At 48.4% G+C, this 19153-nt stretch overlaps 1 protein-coding gene and 1 pseudogene across 1 annotated transcript; one reads left to right on the top strand and one right to left on the bottom strand.

Moving 5' to 3' along the window:
* The window catches only part of LOC124672247, a 12581-nt pseudogene extending 8534 nt beyond the window's left edge, over positions 1-4047 (bottom strand).
* A 2226-nt stretch (positions 4048-6273) lies between these two features.
* Positions 6274-18867, top strand: LOC124678531 (wall-associated receptor kinase 3-like). Its single transcript, XM_047214402.1, has 4 exons — positions 6274-7238; positions 16339-16821; positions 17150-17299; positions 17380-18867. The coding sequence occupies exons 1-4, from the start codon at positions 6341-6343 to the stop codon at positions 18630-18632; spliced, it is 2784 nt and encodes a 927-aa protein (XP_047070358.1). The 5' UTR covers positions 6274-6340; the 3' UTR covers positions 18633-18867.
* The last annotated feature ends 286 nt before the right edge of the window (positions 18868-19153 follow it).

Below are 19153 nucleotides of genomic sequence, written 5' to 3'. Positions count from 1 at the left end.
TTGGTATTGGCACCCCCTTGGTTTGTTCCAAGCTTGGGGGAGTGCCGCGGTATCACATCATCACTATCTTTTACCTTTTTACTATCAAGTAGTGTCATATCATGAGTAGGGAAGTTATCATATAAGATGGGTTGCAGTGTGGAAGTATCTCTCTTTAGTTGGTTGTCTATGTATCCTTTGGTGTGAGTTATCGTTATGGAATATTAATGAGAAGTCTTATCATTTACATATTGCACATCTTATTTTAGTTTGCAATTTCTACTATAAGATTGATCTTGTTTTTAGTATTGGTATCACTTTGGGAGCATTGAGTAAATCTATTTGGTTTTGGCGAACTTAGCATTGGTCAATAGCAACAACACTTTGAGGTTTAAGTAGAAAAGAGAAATACATGTAGATATGTTGTTTCATTATCTTTCTTTCTTGTTAGCTCTTAGCTTATTATTCTGAAGCTAAAATTGTTTGTGCTTACAAGGAAGATGCATGATTGTTTCCCTCACATGTATATTTGTTTGTTTCCCTCAACTCTTATGCTTGCTAATCAACCTTGCTAACCAAAGACCTGTACTGAGAGGGAATGCTTCTCGTGCATCCAAACCTTAACCCAAAACCTATGCCATCAGTGTCCACCATAACTACCTACTATGTGGTATTTCCTGCCATTCCAAGTAAATATTTCATGTGCTACCTTCAAACAATTCAAAATTTATCATCCCTTATTTGTGTCAATGTTTTATAGCTCATGAGGAAATGTGGTGTTTTATCTTTCAATCTTGTTAGGCAGACTTTCACCAATGGACTAGTGGCATCCGCTTATCCTATAATTTTGCAAAAAGAGCTAGCAGCGGGGTTCGCAACCCCCAATTAATTAAATTTCATTAATAATTCTCTTCACATGTTTTGCTCTGATTCATCAGTAAGCAACTTAATTTTGCAAATAGACACTCCTCCATGGTATGTGATTGTTGGAAGGCACCCGAGGATTCGGTTAGCCATGGCTTGAGAAAGCAAAAGGTTGGGAGGAGTGTCACCCATAAATAAATAAAAACTAAAGTACATGTGTAAACAAAAGAGAAGAGGGATGATCTACCTTGCTGGTAGAGATAACGTCCTTCATGGGAGCCGCTCTTTGGAAGTTTGTTTGGCAAGGGGGTTAGAGTACCCACTACCATTCGTTCACAACAACAAACACCTCTCAAAACTTTACTTTTATGCTCTTTATATGATTTCAAAACTGAAAAAGCTCTAGCACATGATTTAATCTCTGCTTCCCTCTGCGAAGGGCCTATCTTTTAATTTATGTTGAGTCAGTAAACCTATTTCCCTCCATCTTAAGCAAGCAATTGAGTTGTTGTGATCAAACCATTTATATTGTGATCTACTCAATCATGCCTTTTTACTCTTCCTTGTTTAGTACAAGTTTTATCCGAATGAATATAGCTTTGAAAGTTATCAATGATTATGAAGAGATTATTATGATTGAGTATGCAAGTTGTGCCATATAAGCTTTAACATAAGAGCGTTGCTCGACAGATAAGTACAATCTGTTAATTGTTCTCTGACCAAGAACGAAGTTTGCCATCACCAATTATGATTTCTTATGCACCTTTATTTGTGATTACCTTCTACTTGTTTCAAGTTGAATTATATGAGGAAGTTGTTCACTAGAATGTCTTGTGTGAATTAATATGATGCTTCTTGTCCGTATTTGGTTTATCGACTCTTCACTCCATGAACATGTGGTCTTGTTTACTAAATTCAGTTTCGCTTGGGGACAAGCGAAGTCTAAGCTTGGGGGGAGTTGATACGTCCATTTTGCATCACTATTTTGTATCATAATTTACTATTATTCATTGATATATTTCGTATTTAGAGATGATACTTAAGTTATTTCACCTATTTTGCATGTTTCATGATTGTTGGAGAATCATTCGCCGGAGTCAGGATTCTGCTGGAAAAAGCACCGTCAGAATGCAATATTTCGGAAGATCAACAATTGACGGAAATTACACCGAAGATCTTATTTTTCCAGAAGACGGAGCCAGCCAAAAGGAGGGACCGAGAAGGGCCGCCATGCCCCCCATAGGCCGGCGCGGGCCCTGGCCTGGCCGCGCCGCCTTGTGGGGAGGGGGCCCACAGCCCCCTTCGGCCGCCTCTCCTTCGCGTACTTCTTCACCCCGAAAACCTAAGCTCCAGAGGATAGTCGCGAAGAGTCACAGCCGCCTCTGCGGGGCGGAAAACACCAAAGAGAAAAGAGCTCTCCGGCAGGCTGAAATCTGCTGGGGAAATTCCTTCCGGAGGGGGAAATCGACGCCATTGTCACCGTCATCGAGCTGGACATCATTGGGATCATCATCACCATCATCTCCATCATCATCACCGCCATCTCCACCGCTGCACCTCGTCACCGCTGTAACATCTAGGGTCGAATCTTGATTGTTTGATAGGGGAAACTCTCCCGGTATTGATTACTACTTGTTATTGATGCTATTGAGTGAAACCATTGAACCAAGGTTTATGTTCAGATTGTTATTCATCATCATATCACCTCTGATTATGTCCATATGATGTCTCGTGAGTAGTTCGTTTAGTTCTTGAGGACATGGGTGAAGTCTAAATGTTAGTAGTGAATTATGTTGGGTAATATTCAATGGTTTGATATTTAAGTTGTGGTGTTATTCTTCTAGTGGTGTCATGTGAACGTCGACTACATGATATTTTACCTTTATGGGCCTAGGGGAATACATCTTGTATTCGTTTGCTAATTGTGGGGTTGCCGGAGTGACAACGAACCTGAACCCCCGTTGGTATATCGATGCAGGAGGGATAGCAGGATCTCAGAGTTTAAGGCTGTGGTTAGATTTATCTTAATTACTTTCTTGTAGTTGCGGATGCTTGCAAGGGGTATAATCACAAGTATGTTAGTCCTAGGAAGGGTGGTGCATTAGCATAGGTTCACCCACACAACACTTATCAAAACAATGAAGATTAATCAGCTATATGAAGCAAAAACACTAAACTAAATTTCCGTGTGTCCTCAAGAACGTTTGGTCATTATAAGTAAACAAACCGGCTTGTCCTTTGTGCTAAAAAGGATTGGGCCACTCGCTGCAATTATTTCTCTCGCATTTTACTTACTTGTACTTTATTTATCTGCTATATCAAAACCCCCTGAATACTTGTCTGTGAGCATTTACAGAGAATCCTTCATCGAAACTGCTTGTCAACACCTTCTGCTCCTCGTTGGGTTCGACACTCTTATTTATCGAAAGTACTACGATACACCCCTATACTTGTGGGTCATCAGACACCAAAGTGTCAAACCTAGGATTTGAATTCTGGTGGGATGGAGGTGCCACTGCCCTCCTAAGGGATCTCCAATGCTGCGACCCAAATGGACGCGTTGGGCCGTTCGTTTTAGGCCGTTTGAGTGGCCGCGCGGACACGTGGACAGCGCCCCGCGTCCGCGTGTCCGTTTGGGTCGCACGCTGCGTCCAACGCAGCGGCCACCCATTCGGCCATCTGGTCTATTTCTTTGGGAAATAGGCTATTTGGCCACACAGATTTATAAATAATATGTAAAAAATAGAATAATATGAAATAAAATGTTGCATGACCAAGAAATGAAATGGGTCATAGTTTGAAAAAATATAAAAATTACAAATTAAGATTGCTAACTCAATTTGTGCGCTCTAGGATCTCCTTCTGCCTCTTTTTGAACCAAGCTCTCTTCACCTCCTTCATGGCGGTCAAGTCGGTGGTCATGATCATGTGGTCCTCGGCTTGCCGTTTCAGATCAATTTCCCTCTCCTTCAGCTCCACCTCTTTGGCCCTTGCCGCTGCAATGAGCTCCAACTTTTTCTCTTTGATCTCAACTTCCCTAGCCTTCGTCTTGGCCTTGACCTCTTCAATCTCAAGATTCCTCATTTGGACATTGAAGTAGGTCTTCATGTCCTCTTCCTTCTCCCGGCGTCTCCTCTCATCCCTCTTGTTCGTGGACACCTCTTTGTGAGCATACATCTCCTTCAAGGTGCCGACCAAATGCATGGCCGAAGCATCACACTTCATGTTGGCCTTGGTTGCCTTGTGGCCCTGTGGACGGCTTGAACGAGAAGCGGAGCTACCGCAAGGCTGGCCACCATCAAGTTCAATGACCGTGGCATCTTTGGCAGTCTTGCTGCCAATCAAGCTCGCCATGTACCCCTCGTACCCCTCCTGGAACTTGGGGGTGCCCTCGAGTTCCTTCCAACAATGAGAGAGCCAAAGGCCCTTCCTTCATTTGCGTTTCAAAGTAATCCAAAGCTTGCCACACCTAGAGCAAAGCGAGACAACAATGACAAACATATGTGCAAACAATGAAAGAACAAGTTGAGGTTAAGAACTATACCAAGTCCTTCACGCCGATGCCGCTAACGGGAATCCGCTTCATGTGATCATACGCCACCTGGAACTTGTTGCATTCCGTTTAAATTGTTCCCCACCTCTTTTGGAGGGAGCACTCATTGCGGTCGCTGTCAAATCGCTCCTCCCCGTACCTACGATGCTCATGGAAGTAGTCATGGATCCGGCGCTAGAATGTGGTCCCCTTCTTCTCGGCACCTGTCAATGGATCTTGCCCAATGGACAACCATCCCTCGACGATCATTTTTTCCTCCAGCTGGGTGTAGTTGCTGGTTCTTTTGCTAAGCCGGCGACCTCGAGCTTGTGCAACTGCGGCTTGTGTGAGCTCGTCACCGAACAACGACTCTTCGTCTATGTTCATGGTGCCGGGATGGCCAGTGGTGTCCTCCTCTATGTCAATGGGCGGTGGCGGGGGAGCCTGCTCGGTCGACGGATATTTCATGGTGGTGGGCATCGTCGACGGGTAAGACGGATGTGCCTGCATCGTGGTCGCTTCCTGCATAGATGGCGACCCGTTCTCGCCCGACAAATCATCGAACAGGTTGTGGGCAACGGTCATCACTGCTACTATGAGCTGCTTGGGGGGCTTTGGAGTGCGCCGCCGGTGCACGGTTGAGGTCAATGGACGAAGGCGACGGCCCCATCATGGACTCTCCCACCTCCGGTTACCCATCCCGTGACGGGTACAAGTACCGCCCGATGACGCCATCATTTTGCGCGCGCTGGTCGTTTACCCAAACGGGGCAGCTGGCGGGGCTGTTGGCCGGGGAGGAAGAGGCCGGGTCACGGACGAGGCGGAGCTTCCCGCCGAGGCTGAGCCGACACCCGGGACGGTCAGATGCGGAGCGAGCGCGGCGTGGCCGTAGAAGAGCATGGCATGCTCTTGCATGGCCTTCGCCTCCGCCTCCGTTTGGAGGAGCTAGAACTGCTCGGCTATCCTCTGTCGCTCCTCCGTGGCATCGGCCTCCTTCTTCCGTTGTTCGAGCACCCTGCGCCGGTCGGCCCGCTTTCTGCTCTGGATCGCCCTTTGCTCCGTGGTGAGCTCGGGCTTCGCCTTCATCGTTGCCGACGCGGGTTGCGGGACCACCGGAGCGTCCATGACAGGAGACTCCTCCATGGTAGGAGCGACAACGGCCATGAGCTCGGCCTCGGCTCCGATGGTGGCGGTGGCGGCGGCAGGAGCTTCGTCGGCCATCTCTAGGTTTTGAGAGTGGAGTGAAGTGAGTGTGTTTTGGGAGGCAGACAGGCGGGCCAGGGGAGGACAAGGGGAGGACGCGAGAGGGCAGCCGTCGGTGTCCGCAGCCACGCAAACGAGGCCCAGTTTTAGACCGACTATGGGTCGTCTCAGACGCCGCATCCATCCGTTTTAGGGATGGGTCCACGCGCTGGGACGCCGTTTTTTCTCCGGTTCGACCCATCCGAACGCGCGGGCGCGGTTTAGGTCGCCCCGTGGAAGATGGGCTAACCACCCAACCACAGATTTTGGATCTCGCCCCATTTTTTGAGTTACTTATTTTTTTTTTGCATGTATACATGGTGCCCTGTTACCCAGGGGTACGGATGTATTTTTTACAGCACATATTTTATTGACCGCTACAATTAAATCGGGCCAGGGGGAGTAGTACGTTTAATTTTAGAAAAAAACATCTTGTTTTTATTTTATTTTTGGCTCCAATCAACTTGGACCTTATCCTTGCATGCCGTATCACCCACGTTGTTGAATAGTTCTTTTCTTTTCTTCTTGTTTATTAAAAGTCGTGTTGGGTTTTAATACCATGAAATTGACAGGTAATTCAGTTTCCTTCGCGCGCCTTTGGACAGAAATATATACTGTGTCGTCACTCCTGAGTACGCACGCCTTCAGATACTCCTCACTAGCCAATATACCAATCCTGCGTGTCTAATTCATGTGTACACCTCGAATATTGGGCGGACGAACATGAGGCTCCTCGACGCACTCTCCTGGTTGCTCCCACTGCTGCTGCTACAGCCGGCAGCGGTGCGGCCATCCGGCGTGAAAAGAAGCCAACCGGCGAACGGGACGGCTCTTCCCTCCACCGCCTCGCTTGCCGGTTGTCAGAAGAGCTGTGGGAACGTGAGCTTCGAGTACCCATTCGGCATCGGGCCTGGCTGCTTCCGGTCGCAAGACTTTGAGCTCATCTGCAAAAATCACACTTTCTCGCATGCTCCCAGGCTCTTCATGAACGACGGCATCACGGAGGTCACCCAGGATCAGGATAATGAGCATATCGCCATTATTGAGGTATCGTTTTCCCGTTCCATCTCCTTGAGAGCTGAGGACGATGTGTACAAGTACAACATGTCCTGGAATCCTGGGAGATCTTTCAGCCAGTGTGATCTGCACCTGAACTTCACCGGTTGCGACTTCGACATGCAAGTGCTTCGCAGTAACAAGACTGTGGGTGTGTGCAGTGCTACATGTCCTGACGAAGATATCATAGGCAGGGTGGCTCAACAGAACTGCAACGGCACAGGGTGTTGCTCCACCCATGTTAGCTCCGAGGTAGGTGACTTCGAGATCAATTTTGTCCGCCAAAAGATTGGAGAACCAAAATTCAAAGAGCACAATAATAACCGAAGCTCCATATGGGATACGATTGATGTAACCGCTGATGGCTCTATTACCTGGCGCATCGTCGTTGATCAACCCGGCCCCGCTAGCACCTTCCGGCACAGGACAGATTATGCATGTCTCGGCAACCATAGCGGTGATTACAGTGACGATGGATCAAACTACATCAGTTCATATTATTGTCATTGCGAAGATGGTTACAGAGGCAATCCATACATAACTGATGGATGTTCACGTGACAAAGGTAATTAATCTCTCCGAAAAAATAAGTTTACTTTCTTACAGTGTGTATGCACAGCCAAATTTCTTTAATTTTTTTTGTTTAACCAAAACAATAACTACATTTTTACAGAGAAAATTACAAAAGAAAAACCACCACACTTACGTTTAGTGATTGAAAAAACCACCTGTATTGGGTAACTGTTTTTCAAAAAACACTGAACCCGCTTATAAGCTGTGCTAAAGAGGTTTATGACTGATGGTTCAGTCTGCAATAACGGTCTCGGGCGACATATGTTAGGTTAGACTACTCAAAATTCTGGATTATTTTGCTATTTTCAGAACTATCTACCAGCACCCTCTTTTTTGTCGATTAAAAAAATGTCCACCGATGCCTATCTCAATAAACGCGCCGGCGAGTGGCCATGCTTCACCTACTAATCCCTCCCAGTGAGGCAGAAATCCGTCTAGTACCAACGGAAGGACGGCGCTTCCTACCGCGGCCCCGCATGCATCCTATCGTTCCCTAGTCCGCCGAGCGGGAGGAGGACTTGGCCCTCTTCACCAGCTCTGGCGTACCCGAGCTCCCAGGTGGCCAGGTGGTGGTTGGACCCTCCCAATGGCTGGACCCAGTCCTAGGTTCGACATCTGGCAGAGCGAATCTCAAAGCAGTCTCTAGCCAGAACTTCTACCGAGGCCTGCCTTGCAGCCCTTCCTGTCTGCTGCTCGGCGGCGCCGCGTCCTCGGCGCCCCGGCGGCGCAACTCACCGTGTTGCTGACCACCGGTGTCCAGCCACGACAAATCTTCTCGTCACCCTGGCTCGCGGCACCGCTGGCTGACCGCCCCATCTGCTTTCCCCCGATGGTTGTAGCTAAGTTACAGACCGATGGGGTTGTTGCCTGCTAAGCTGCAAATCAACAACAACACATGTGATTTGTACTGTCGCAGAAGCTTGAGTCACTCAATTTGCTGAATTTTATTCTCTTATGGGTGAATTTGATGTACATCGCGTGCATAAATACATATGGTATTTGCAGTATTATCCTCTAATTAGATGAATCTGTTTAGATAACTCAGATTCGGTCAGTTCGAGTTGTGCAAACAAGGAAATACTGATCTGTATTCAGCGAATTTCCTTCTCCTAATGTAGAAGGATAGAGAGCGACGAGAGATTGCGGAATATGATAGGATGTTGTATTGAGCCTCTCGGACGAGTATATATAGGGGTACAAGTCTTGGGAGCCAAGAAGGCTATCCTAGAGATAAGGCAGGAGATGATTACAAATCATATACTACCAAATACACATATACCAAATATATCTCTAACACTACCCCGCAGTCGTAGCGGTAGTGACGTGAACAATGGAAGCGTCGCGGACGGTCGGGCCGGAGAGAAACCGAAGGTATGAACCAACGGGCTGACACTCCCCCGCAGTCGTAGCGGGAGCGTCGTGGACGATGTCGCGTCGCGGATACTTGGACTGTAGAGGAAGCCGAGGTGCTCGTGCGAGGTGGTAGCCCTTGTGCCGATGTTGAGGTAGCCGAGAGCGTGGGTGCTACAACCTTGGTCGAGGGGGCCGCGCGAGGAATTGCCGTGGTCGATATCGTGGCCGGGTGCCAGTGTTGATGTAGCCGCAGGCGAGGTGGTGTGCGAGGAGGGTGACGGAGATGCGCCGAGGCAGTCGTGGAGATGGTCGATGCCGAAGTCGATGCAGTCTGAGCCGTCGAGGATGAGGTGCAGCCCTAGTTTTGCCAGAGATAGGCGCACATCGGGGACGAAGGCATACTCCGGTTTTGCCAGACCGAGTACGCAAGACGAATTTGAGGAAGGCGAGGCGCCGATCCGAGCTTGCCAGGCCCGGGGACGCATCGGGGACGAAGGCACGCGGCGGTGTTGCCAGTACCGTGCATGCGTAGGACGGGACCAGTACAAATGACGCGCCATGTCGGAGTAGACTTAGCAGAGGAAGACTCAACGGCAGGTTGTCGGAGTAGAGTAGCAGGTGTCGTAGTCGGGGAAGATGCGAGGACGGCGCGGCGGAGATGTGTTGGACGAAGACATAGAAGACGGGCGTTGCGGTGGTCGGCGAGCCCGGCGCGACCTGAGGTGGTTGGCGAGCCCAGCGGCGACCTGGGGTGGAGGCGCGGCGGCGGTACACGAGGTTGGCGAGGAAGACCCGGCGGCGTGACGAAGACCATGCGCAGACGGAGGCGACCCGCGCCGAAGGGGTGGCGCTGTGGTGGCCTCAGACGTCGATGCGTGGGGGATGGCAAAGGTGACCGCGTGCAGCGACGCCACGGCTCGAGGGGCTGGCGTAGCTGCAGGGCGCGAGTCGGTGCAGCGGCGGGAGACCACCAGCGACGTACACGCCTCGGAAGGCGCGTTAGAGGCCGGTAGTGTGGACCAAAGGCGGCGGCGATGCGGCCCGAAGGGGCGACGCAGCGGCAACCCGATGCTCGATCGGTGGTAGGCGCGTGCTCGGGGACGTGCTTGGCGTAGACGTGTGCGGGGTCGGTTGATCAGACCGACGGTGGCGCTACACGTGCCATGGCGTGGATGACGCGCCGCAGATCGGAGTCGTTGGCGACGTTGTCGGTGAAGTCCCGGTCGATGGCGATGAAGACGGACAGGCGATGGAGACCGCGCGAGCAAGAACAGCCTGTTGCGATGCACGTAGGGGCACCCCGTGTGCGGCGCGTGCGGCTGTGCCGTGCGGTTGATGGCCGGTGCAGGTCGATGTCGTTGTCGGAGTAGAGGCGCAAGTGGACGACGGCGATGGGCGACTCAATCCGATCTATGATCGGTAAAACAAAAAAGAAAACGCCGGTCGAGCGACCGGCGGAGCAAAAAGAAAACCAATCTACGGATTGAAAAAAAGACTCGAGGGCAGCGGATCAACGGATCGGCGAACGAACCCTCATACGGATTGCGTGGCCCCCGGAGTAGATCATGGAGATCGACCTCCCCGGGGGCGGCGCGGCGCGGAAACTTTGGGGCGGCTAGGTCAAGGAGCGTGCCGCTCTGATACCATGTAGAAGGATAGAGAGGGAGGAGAGATTGCGGAATATGATAGGATGTTGTATTGAGCCTCTCGGGCGAGTATATATAGGGGTACAAGTCTTGGGAGCCAAGAAGGCTATCCTAGAGATAAGGCAGGAGATGATTACAAATCATATACTACCAAATACACATATACCAAATATATCTCTAACACCTAACTCCATTTTTTGCGAAGGAAGAAGTAGAGAAGGTTTGTGGCTTGACCGCCGATGGTAAGCACTCAACAACACAGCAAGTGGTGCCGCCGGATGTGGGTCGGAGGGGCTGGGCCGGTGAAGTGAGGGCCGCCGGGGGCGCCATCAAGCAGAGGCAGTAGGCAGGAGCGAGGGAACCCGGAGATGGGAACGAGATTAGATTCACTCTGCCAGATGTCGAAGGCAAGACTGGGTCCAGCCATGGGGAGGGTGCGACCCAGGTCGTATAGGATTTCTTTCTCTTTTTCGCGGCCACGCGAAAGTCGTGCCATATCTTTATAGAAGGGAGCAACAAGAATAAGACCAAAAGGGGATGCGAACATCTATCATTGGCCAACCCACGCACACCACCCACAAAACTCCAAGACCTACTCTCGCGACATGACTCTCCGCTCCACTCCCCTCGCAGCCCTCCAAAGACTGAACTCCTCAAGGATCATGCTGATAATCTGTTCCGTGGATAGCTGCCTCTCTAAGTTCCGGAACACACGGGCGTTCCTTTGCTTCTAGAGCATCCAGGCAACCAACAGGACGAAAGTGTCAAAACCTCTCCTATCCTCCCTCCTTAGCCTCTTCCTCGCCTCCGTCCACCATCTCTCCAGATTTGTATTCTCCTGCGGTTCTTGTAGCTGTGACCCTACCCTTCTCAAGCAGCCAAACCAGATCATCTTGGCATACGGACATCGCACAAGAATGTGATCCACATTATCCTCTTCCTCGTAAGCAAGTAGCGCGAGGATCTGGATTGTCCTGCAGCCCATGCCGGGCCCTCCGATCCGACGTCCAAAGCCTACGTCTAATCGCCAGCCAACCAAATATTTTGCACTTCGGGGGTGCAAACGACCTCCATACCGGTTTGGCCATACTCCAAGAGACCCTCCCATGGTAGAGCATGTTATAGGTCGCACTAGTGGTATATCCCCCGGACGGCGAACCTTTCCATAGGATCTGATCTCGGTCTGCTGCTATCCCTAGGCACTCTCTCCAGTTCTTCCCAAAGCAGGGTGCACTGCATCCACCCCTCAATGGACAAGTCGCCAGATACATCCAAGAGCCAGGAATCATCAACTAAAGCCTCGCTCACCTTCCTTATGTTTTTCCTTCTCGTTGGGACTAAAGCAGCGACCTCAGGCGCTATCTCCTCCGCATTCCTGCCATTGATCCACCTATCCTTCCAAAAGAGGATGCTCCCACCATCACCAACTCGAAACTGCGCCAAACTCTGAAACACATCATTGGCTTCCTAGTCATTGAGAGCAGGCAGCCCCTGCCAAGGCCTGGAGGGGTCTGTGTGACGCAACCAGCACCAACGAACTCTAAGGGCCAGCCCTTGCTGCCTCAGGTCCTTAACTCATAGTCCTCCAAAATGTGTAGGCTTGCATATGGTGTCCCACACCACCAGGCATTGCCCTCCATTGATCTCTTTCTTTCCCGCCCAAGAAAAGGCTCTCATCCACCTCTCCAGTTCCTCAAGCACCCAAGCTGGTGCCTCCGCAACCATCAGTTGATGTATAGGCCGCGCACTTATCACCGATTTGACCAAGACCAGTCTCCCAGGTTTCTGGATCATCCCCCTCTGCCAGGCCGGGGCAGTGCATGACCTGGTCAATCATCGGCCGCCACTCCGCCTTAGTCGAGGCCTCAAAGCAAGTTGCATACCAAGATATTTGATGGGGAAACCCACGACCTCGCATCCCGGTGTCGCCGCAACTCTCTCGGCATCTCCCGCATGCTCTCTAATCAGCCGTGGCTGAGGTCTTTCCGTAGTTCACTACGAGCCAGAAGCCTCGCCAAAGACTCTCAGAATGGCCTTCACCGCCTCCAACTCCGTAGCCATCGGCTTGCAGAAAAGTACCACATATCATCTGCATAAACCGAGATTCTCTGGAGCTCCGTGATCCCCGCAAGCCTAGTGAAAAGATGTTTCTCAGCGGCTTTCTTGACAGCCGCAGTCAGTACCTCCATAGCCGCCACAAACAACATGGGTGATGTGGGATCACCCTGTCTGAGACCTCTCACGTGTACTATCCTTCCACCAGGAACTCCATTCACCAACACTCTGGTGTTTTCCGTGCTAAGCAGCAGGGACACCCATTTTAAGAACCTCTCTCCAAACCCCATGCGTCGAAGAACCTCAAACAGGAAGCTCCATGATATTTAGTCGAAAGCTCTCGTGAGGTCTAACTTTAGAGGCACACCTGACTGTCTCTGTTAGTTGATCTTTCTCGCCACTTGCCTCACTAGTATGAAGTTATCATGTAGGGATCGTCCTCTAACAAACGCTGATTGGTTGGTGCTCACAACATCTCCCAGCCTTCTCCGAAGCCTATTTGCCATAATTTTGGAGAAAAGCTTTGCAAAGCTATGCACCAGGCTGATGGGGCGATAATCCTTGACCTCTGTGGCATCCTGCTTCTTAGGGATCAAAGTGATGAGGGCTCGGTTTAGGCGCGCGAAGCCGCGCCCATCTCCTACACTCAATTTGAACAACCCCAGCAAGGATATCGCCTTTTATGATTGGCCACGCCCTTTGGTAGAAAGCGCCTATAAACCCATCCGGGCCCGGTGCCCGATCCGGGTGTAGGTCCTTGACCACCCTCCAAATCTCCTCCTCAGTGAACATGGCATCCAGGTCCTGCAGCTGAGCTACGGGGATTTCAAGCTCTTGCAGGTCAATCGAATATTCTCTAGGTTGTATCCTTCCCAGCTGGAAACAAGCCTCCGTAAAAGCCTCCACTTTCCTCTCTTGGTCCGTCACAATCTCCTCTCCAATCCTCACAGATGCAATGTGGTTTTTCGCTCGTCTACCATTGGCAACAGCATGGAAGAGCGCTGAATTTGCATCCCCCTCTCTCAACCAGCGGACTCTCGACCTCTGTCTCGCCATGGTGCGCTCAAGCGAGGCAAGCCCAAGCACAGATTGCTTAAGGGTTCTCCTCAGCCAAACCTCCATGGGTGTCAGCCTCCGTCTCTCCTGGGCCACATCTAGGAGCAAAATCAGAGTGTTAGCGATCGTAATGTTTAGCTTGATGTTCCCAACTCGTTTTTGCCCCCAGGATTGTAGGCGTTCCGCCGCGTTCCTAAAGAGCGCATCTAGTCTCCGAAAGGGATCTACTATGCCGGGGTCACACACCCAAGCCTCCTTTACCGCCTCATCAAATCCCTCCAACTTGAGCCAGAAGCTCTGAAACTTGAACCTTCTCTTAGGCCGAAAGGCCGCATTAAGGGCCAAGTGGAGTGGTGCATGATCCGAAACCGACGATGATAACCCTTGCAGCACAGAGTCAAAATGCTGCAAGTCCCAATCCACCGAGACCAGCACCCTATCAATACGTGTAAGGGTAGCTCTCTCCCTTTCATTACTCCAGGTGTAAGTCCTCCCATGCATATATAAATCCTTTAGCTCATGCGCATGTACAAACGCCCAGAAGCGCTGCATCATGTTCCTATTCTCATCAGTGTTGCTTTGACGATCTCAGCTATTGAATGTCCCTCTCCTTGGCGTGCGTGTGCACAAATTTACGAATTTCACTCTGGTTCTTCTTTTTTTAGATAAAAGGCTTATCAGCCTAACTTTAAATTAATAAAGCCATAGGAGTTCAACATAGTTATTACAACCGCTGCAGCATACAGCTTAGCCAACGCACACAAATAAACGCCTAAGATTACACAACAACACAACGAAGACGGGCACCCCAAGCCTCGCAACAGTCGACCGTCAACACCCTCCAATGCATCCGCTCCGGAGACACGACCCCCTCGTGTCGCAGGAGATGTCCTCAGAATCCGGTGCTTGGCCGCATTGCGGAGTACAACTCCCTCGGCTCATTGATCATCCAACACAGTGTCTTGGGGTTTATACTCCACAGCTGCAAGAATAGCATAGTTTTAAATATAACATCAGAAGGTTGGTTAGGAACTTTCTTTTCAATAGTAAGTTTGTTGCGAATGAGCCACAAAGCGCAAGACTCTGCCAGAAAAAGCAACCAAAGCAATCTACACGACATCCCTGCTAGACTCGATAAGATATGGTGAAACTGTGCAAAATTGGATGACCTCCAAGCGCACCCAAGCAACTGGCGGAGCACACTCCACGCAAAATTTGCAAGAGAGCAGGAGAAGAAAATGTGCGCGGCATCTTCCGGTTCACCACACAACGCACAAGTGCCGTCCGAAGGGCCATGTCTAGTGGCAATCTGCAGGTTGGAGGGCAGTTTGTCTAAGGCGAGTTGCCAGGCAAAAATCTTTATCTTGAGGGGAACCGCCGCTTTCCATAAGTCCGTAGCATGAGCCACCGTCGCCCCTTGCTAGAGCTTTTCATACATGGAGCTAACCGAGTACATCTCGGATGATTCTAGGGACCAACTAACCTTATCCTTGTCATGGGACAGCTGGACCGAAGCAACCTCCTGACATAGCTGAAGCCATTGGGCCGTGCCAACTTGGTCCAGAGCGACACAACCTGAGATTTATTTCTGTCCCCGAAAGCACCTGAGCAACTATCACATCCGTATCATCACAGATCGCAAAGATAAGCGGGAACCGATCCTTGAGAGGGAATCCCCACTGCAAACATCCAACCAAAACCTGGCACGGCGGCCATCTCCAACCACAAATCTAGCGCCCATGGCAAAGTACCGCTTGAGTTTATGCAAGCCTTTCTAGAACTGGAAACCCCTTGTCCCGAGCCCGTAAGAATGCTCTCCGTCCTAGGGTATTTGGCTCGGAGTAAACGTGCCCAGATAGTCTCCTCATCTTGGTACAATCTCCAAATCCACTTGACTAGAAGCGCAATATATATTCAGTGTTGTGAGTTGTGACTGCCCTTCACTATCGTGAGTAGGTTGCTTCATCAGGTTGTGCTGGTTGCCTCTCGTGGTTATGTTGTCTTAGATCTTAGATGTATAGCAGGAAACGATTCTTTACCATCCGAGTTTATTCAAACGAATTTTAAAATTCAAAACTTAAACTACAAATTAAATACAAAAGCTACGCTACATATATTGCGTCATGTGTATGAACTGGCGCAGAGGGTAGCGATGCTCTATTTGCCGAAGTCGTCGAGGGTTCGAAACCTAGTTGTTGAATCATAATCTTATTTTTTTGTACCCCTGAAGAGAGTAAAACTCGGGATAAAAATGTGAGGGTAAACTCGTCAAGGGTTCGAACCCCAGTTGTTGCATCATAATTTTAATTTTTGTACCCGCGAAGAGAGTAAAACTCGGGATAAAATGTGAGGGTAAACTCGCAAGGGTTCGAACCCCAGTTGTTGCATCATAATCTTTTTGTACCCACGAAGAGAGTAAAACTCGGGATAAGAATGTGAGGGTGTGAGTAACCCATCCCGTAACATTCCCGGATCCGAAAGAGCCTTACCATCGCACTATGCTTCATCACCATGACAGATGTAACACATTAAGCCTATTTAACAAAATTATGTAACTTGAAATTCAAAATTTTCAGATTTTTTTGTTTGGTAGCCCTCTTTCTGGGCAGGGAACGGAATTTCTGGTTTCCCCCGGCCGATAATTAAATACCTTGATAGCAGGTGGGCTTGCGTCCCTGTAGAGCTTTCCAAAATCCACCTGGTAAGAACTTAAGTGAAAACAGCTCAGTTGGTCGTGCCGGTGAACATCAACAACCCCTAAAAAAGCCTCACTACTTACCAGGGTGCTTGAGTTGTGCTGGCGAAATTCATTCTAACAAGTGTGTGCTATCTCCCTCATTCTTGATTTGTACAATTTTTGTCCGTAGCTGCTAGTGTTGCTTGGTTCATCTCCATTGTTTATAATACAATACTTGCTGAAATTTCTAACGTTAATTTAGCACACGTAATGCTAGAAATTGACGTGTCATTGTCTCAAATCAGGGTATGATCCATTACAACGGAAGACCAACTGCTCTAGATGGTGTGGGAATATTAGTGTTCCTTTTCCATTCGGCCTAGAAGAGGGATGTTTTGCAAGGACGTTGTTTCAGCTCAATTGTACAAATTCGACAGCATCTACCCTCCGGTTCATTGGCTACGATGCAGAAGACACCCTTGTAAGAAAAATAAATATTAACAATGGGGTAGTGAATGTTAAATACAACTCATACACTGAAGAACGACTTTCGATGTATGTGGATGGAGAACCTGAACTCTATGTTGCCTCCGGGGAATCAGCATCTCAGCAGTGGGCTGTAGCCAACTTAACTTGCCAGGAAGCACAACAAAATACATCGGGATATGCATGTGTTAGCATGAATAGTGAGTGCTTGAGTGTCAACTCCGCACGAAGCTATGTCGGTTACCGCTGCAAATGTAAGTCCGGCTTTGATGGGAATCCATATGTCGTGGATGAGTGTAAAGGTACACCTCCTCCTCCTCTCTTATGCACCTCCTAATATGAAATAATATGAAAATCCTCTCTTTGTTATGAAAATTCCATAATGAATGGGTGCCCGCAAATCTTTTAAGAAATTATACTTGTCTTGTGTGTCTCAAACACAATAAAAACCATAGATATGCAAGAAAGTGCTCAATTTTTTCTACATGTACGTCTGCTTGAGTTTGTTTAAAATGTTAATTGCACCAAAGGTAAAATTAACATATGTTTGAATTTCTTGTAGTATGGCCGCCATATGGATATTTAACTACATTGCTTATGTGTTTCCTCTCGCGTTACTTATTGTTTCAGATGTTAACGAGTGCAACATACAAGGCATATGTAATGGAACTTGCCATAACAATATAGGAAGTTATTATTGCACCGAATGTCCTAGAAAAACAGTGTATGACATTGCAACAAAGATGTGCACATCAACCAAAGAACAAAATTTGGTCCTAGGTGAGTTATACAATACAATCAATTATATGTAATGAGCTAAATAAAATTCCGGCCAATAATAGCTTGCGTAATCGTTACAGGTATTGCCATTGGGATTAGCCTCGGTTTCGGAATTCTACTTTTCATGTTGGTTGTGATATTTTTCATTCGTCGGTGGAAAAAAGACATCCAAAATCAATTACGAAGAAAGAATTTTCGGCAGAACCAAGGCCTACTCCTTCAACAATTGATATCATCGGATGAAAATGCGAGTGACAACACCAAGATTTTCTCACTATCAGATTTAGAAAAGGCAACAAATAACTTTGATGCCACACGAATTGTTGGTCTTGGAGGACATGGCATGGTTTATAAAGGCATATTATCTGACCAACGGGTAGTGGCCATAAAGAAGTCTAAAGTCATTGAGCAAGTTGAGATTAGTCAGTTCATCAATGAGGTTGCAGTCCTCTCACAAATAAATCACCGAAACATCGTGAAGCTCTTCGGATGCTGTCTTGAGACCGAAGTCCCACTTCTAGTATATGACTTCATCTCCAATGGTTCATTATTTGGAATCATCCATGCAAGTAGCACTAGCAGCTTTGTGTTATCGTGGGACGATTGTTTGAGAATTGCTGCAGAAGCTGCTGGAGCACTCTATTACCTCCACTCGGCTGCTTCGGTGTCAATATTCCATCGTGATGTGAAGTCCACTAACATACTCTTGGATGGAAATTACACCGCGAAAGTATCGGATTTTGGTGCTTCAAGGTTGGTTCCTATTGACCAAACTCATGTCATTACAAATATACAAGGCACCTTTGGGTACCTGGATCCAGAGTATTACCACACGGGAATGTTAAATGAGAAGAGTGATGTCTATAGCTTTGGTGTAGTACTTGTAGAGTTGTTGTTGAGAAAGGAGCCTATTTTTACAAGTGATTCTGGCCTAAAGCAAAACTTGTCCAACTACTTTCTTTGGGAGATGAGGGAGAAACCACTTGCAGATATAGTGGCTGCTCAAGTTCTGGAAGAAGCAACAGATGAAGAAATTAACGATGTCGCCAACCTTGCAGAGACTTGCTTGCGACTACGAGGTATAGAGAGGCCTACTATGAAACAAGTGGAGGTGAAACTGCAGGATATCAGATCCAAAAGGTTAAGATCATCTCAGGTTGCAGTGACAAGTGAAGATATGCAACCTTTGTTAAGTGGACCAAGGCAAGTCAACCTTCCGCTATTGGGTGTTCAAGATGGTATAGGGAACCGAGCTAATTTACCTTCTCAAAGGGAGCAAAACTGCTACAGCCTGGAGCAAGAGTTCATGGCATCGGCAACTCTGCCACGGTAGATCACTGGATTGTCTGGTTTTGTCTGTTTCAAGCGCCAGCTGCATATTTGTCGTCTTTTGATTGATATGGCAATGTATACCGTATATTGTATTGTAGTACACTTACACTCAGCAACGGTTTTCACTATTCAGGTTATATGGCCGGCCAGTTTTCGCTGCATTAAAATGGTGTTGTAAAATGCTACTGATACACCTTTGTATCTCACGATTAGGCAATGATTTTGCATCTCAATAACTAATTCTGTAATAAGGTACTGGTCCACCTTCGTATCTCACAATCGGGTTAGGGTATTGTAATTTTGCATCTCGGTAAATATTGGAGTAATATGCTACTATCCACTTGTGCATCTCACAATTGGTCACAATTGGTCATTGTAAATTGTAATGGTTCTGAAAAAAATAAACATTGGTCATTGTATAATTTAATGAACGTTCTCATGGGCACCACGAGAGGCTGGACGAGGCGCGTGAAAAGGGGAGAATGCGCTCAGAAGTGCTCTCTGCGCCAAGCTGCTACAGAT

Source organism: Lolium rigidum, chromosome 7, assembly GCF_022539505.1.
Source record: "Lolium rigidum isolate FL_2022 chromosome 7, APGP_CSIRO_Lrig_0.1, whole genome shotgun sequence".
Lineage (NCBI taxonomy): Eukaryota > Viridiplantae > Streptophyta > Magnoliopsida > Poales > Poaceae > Lolium > Lolium rigidum.
The sequence above is the reverse complement of the archived record's forward strand: the minus strand, read 5'-3'. Positions and strand labels throughout refer to the sequence as shown.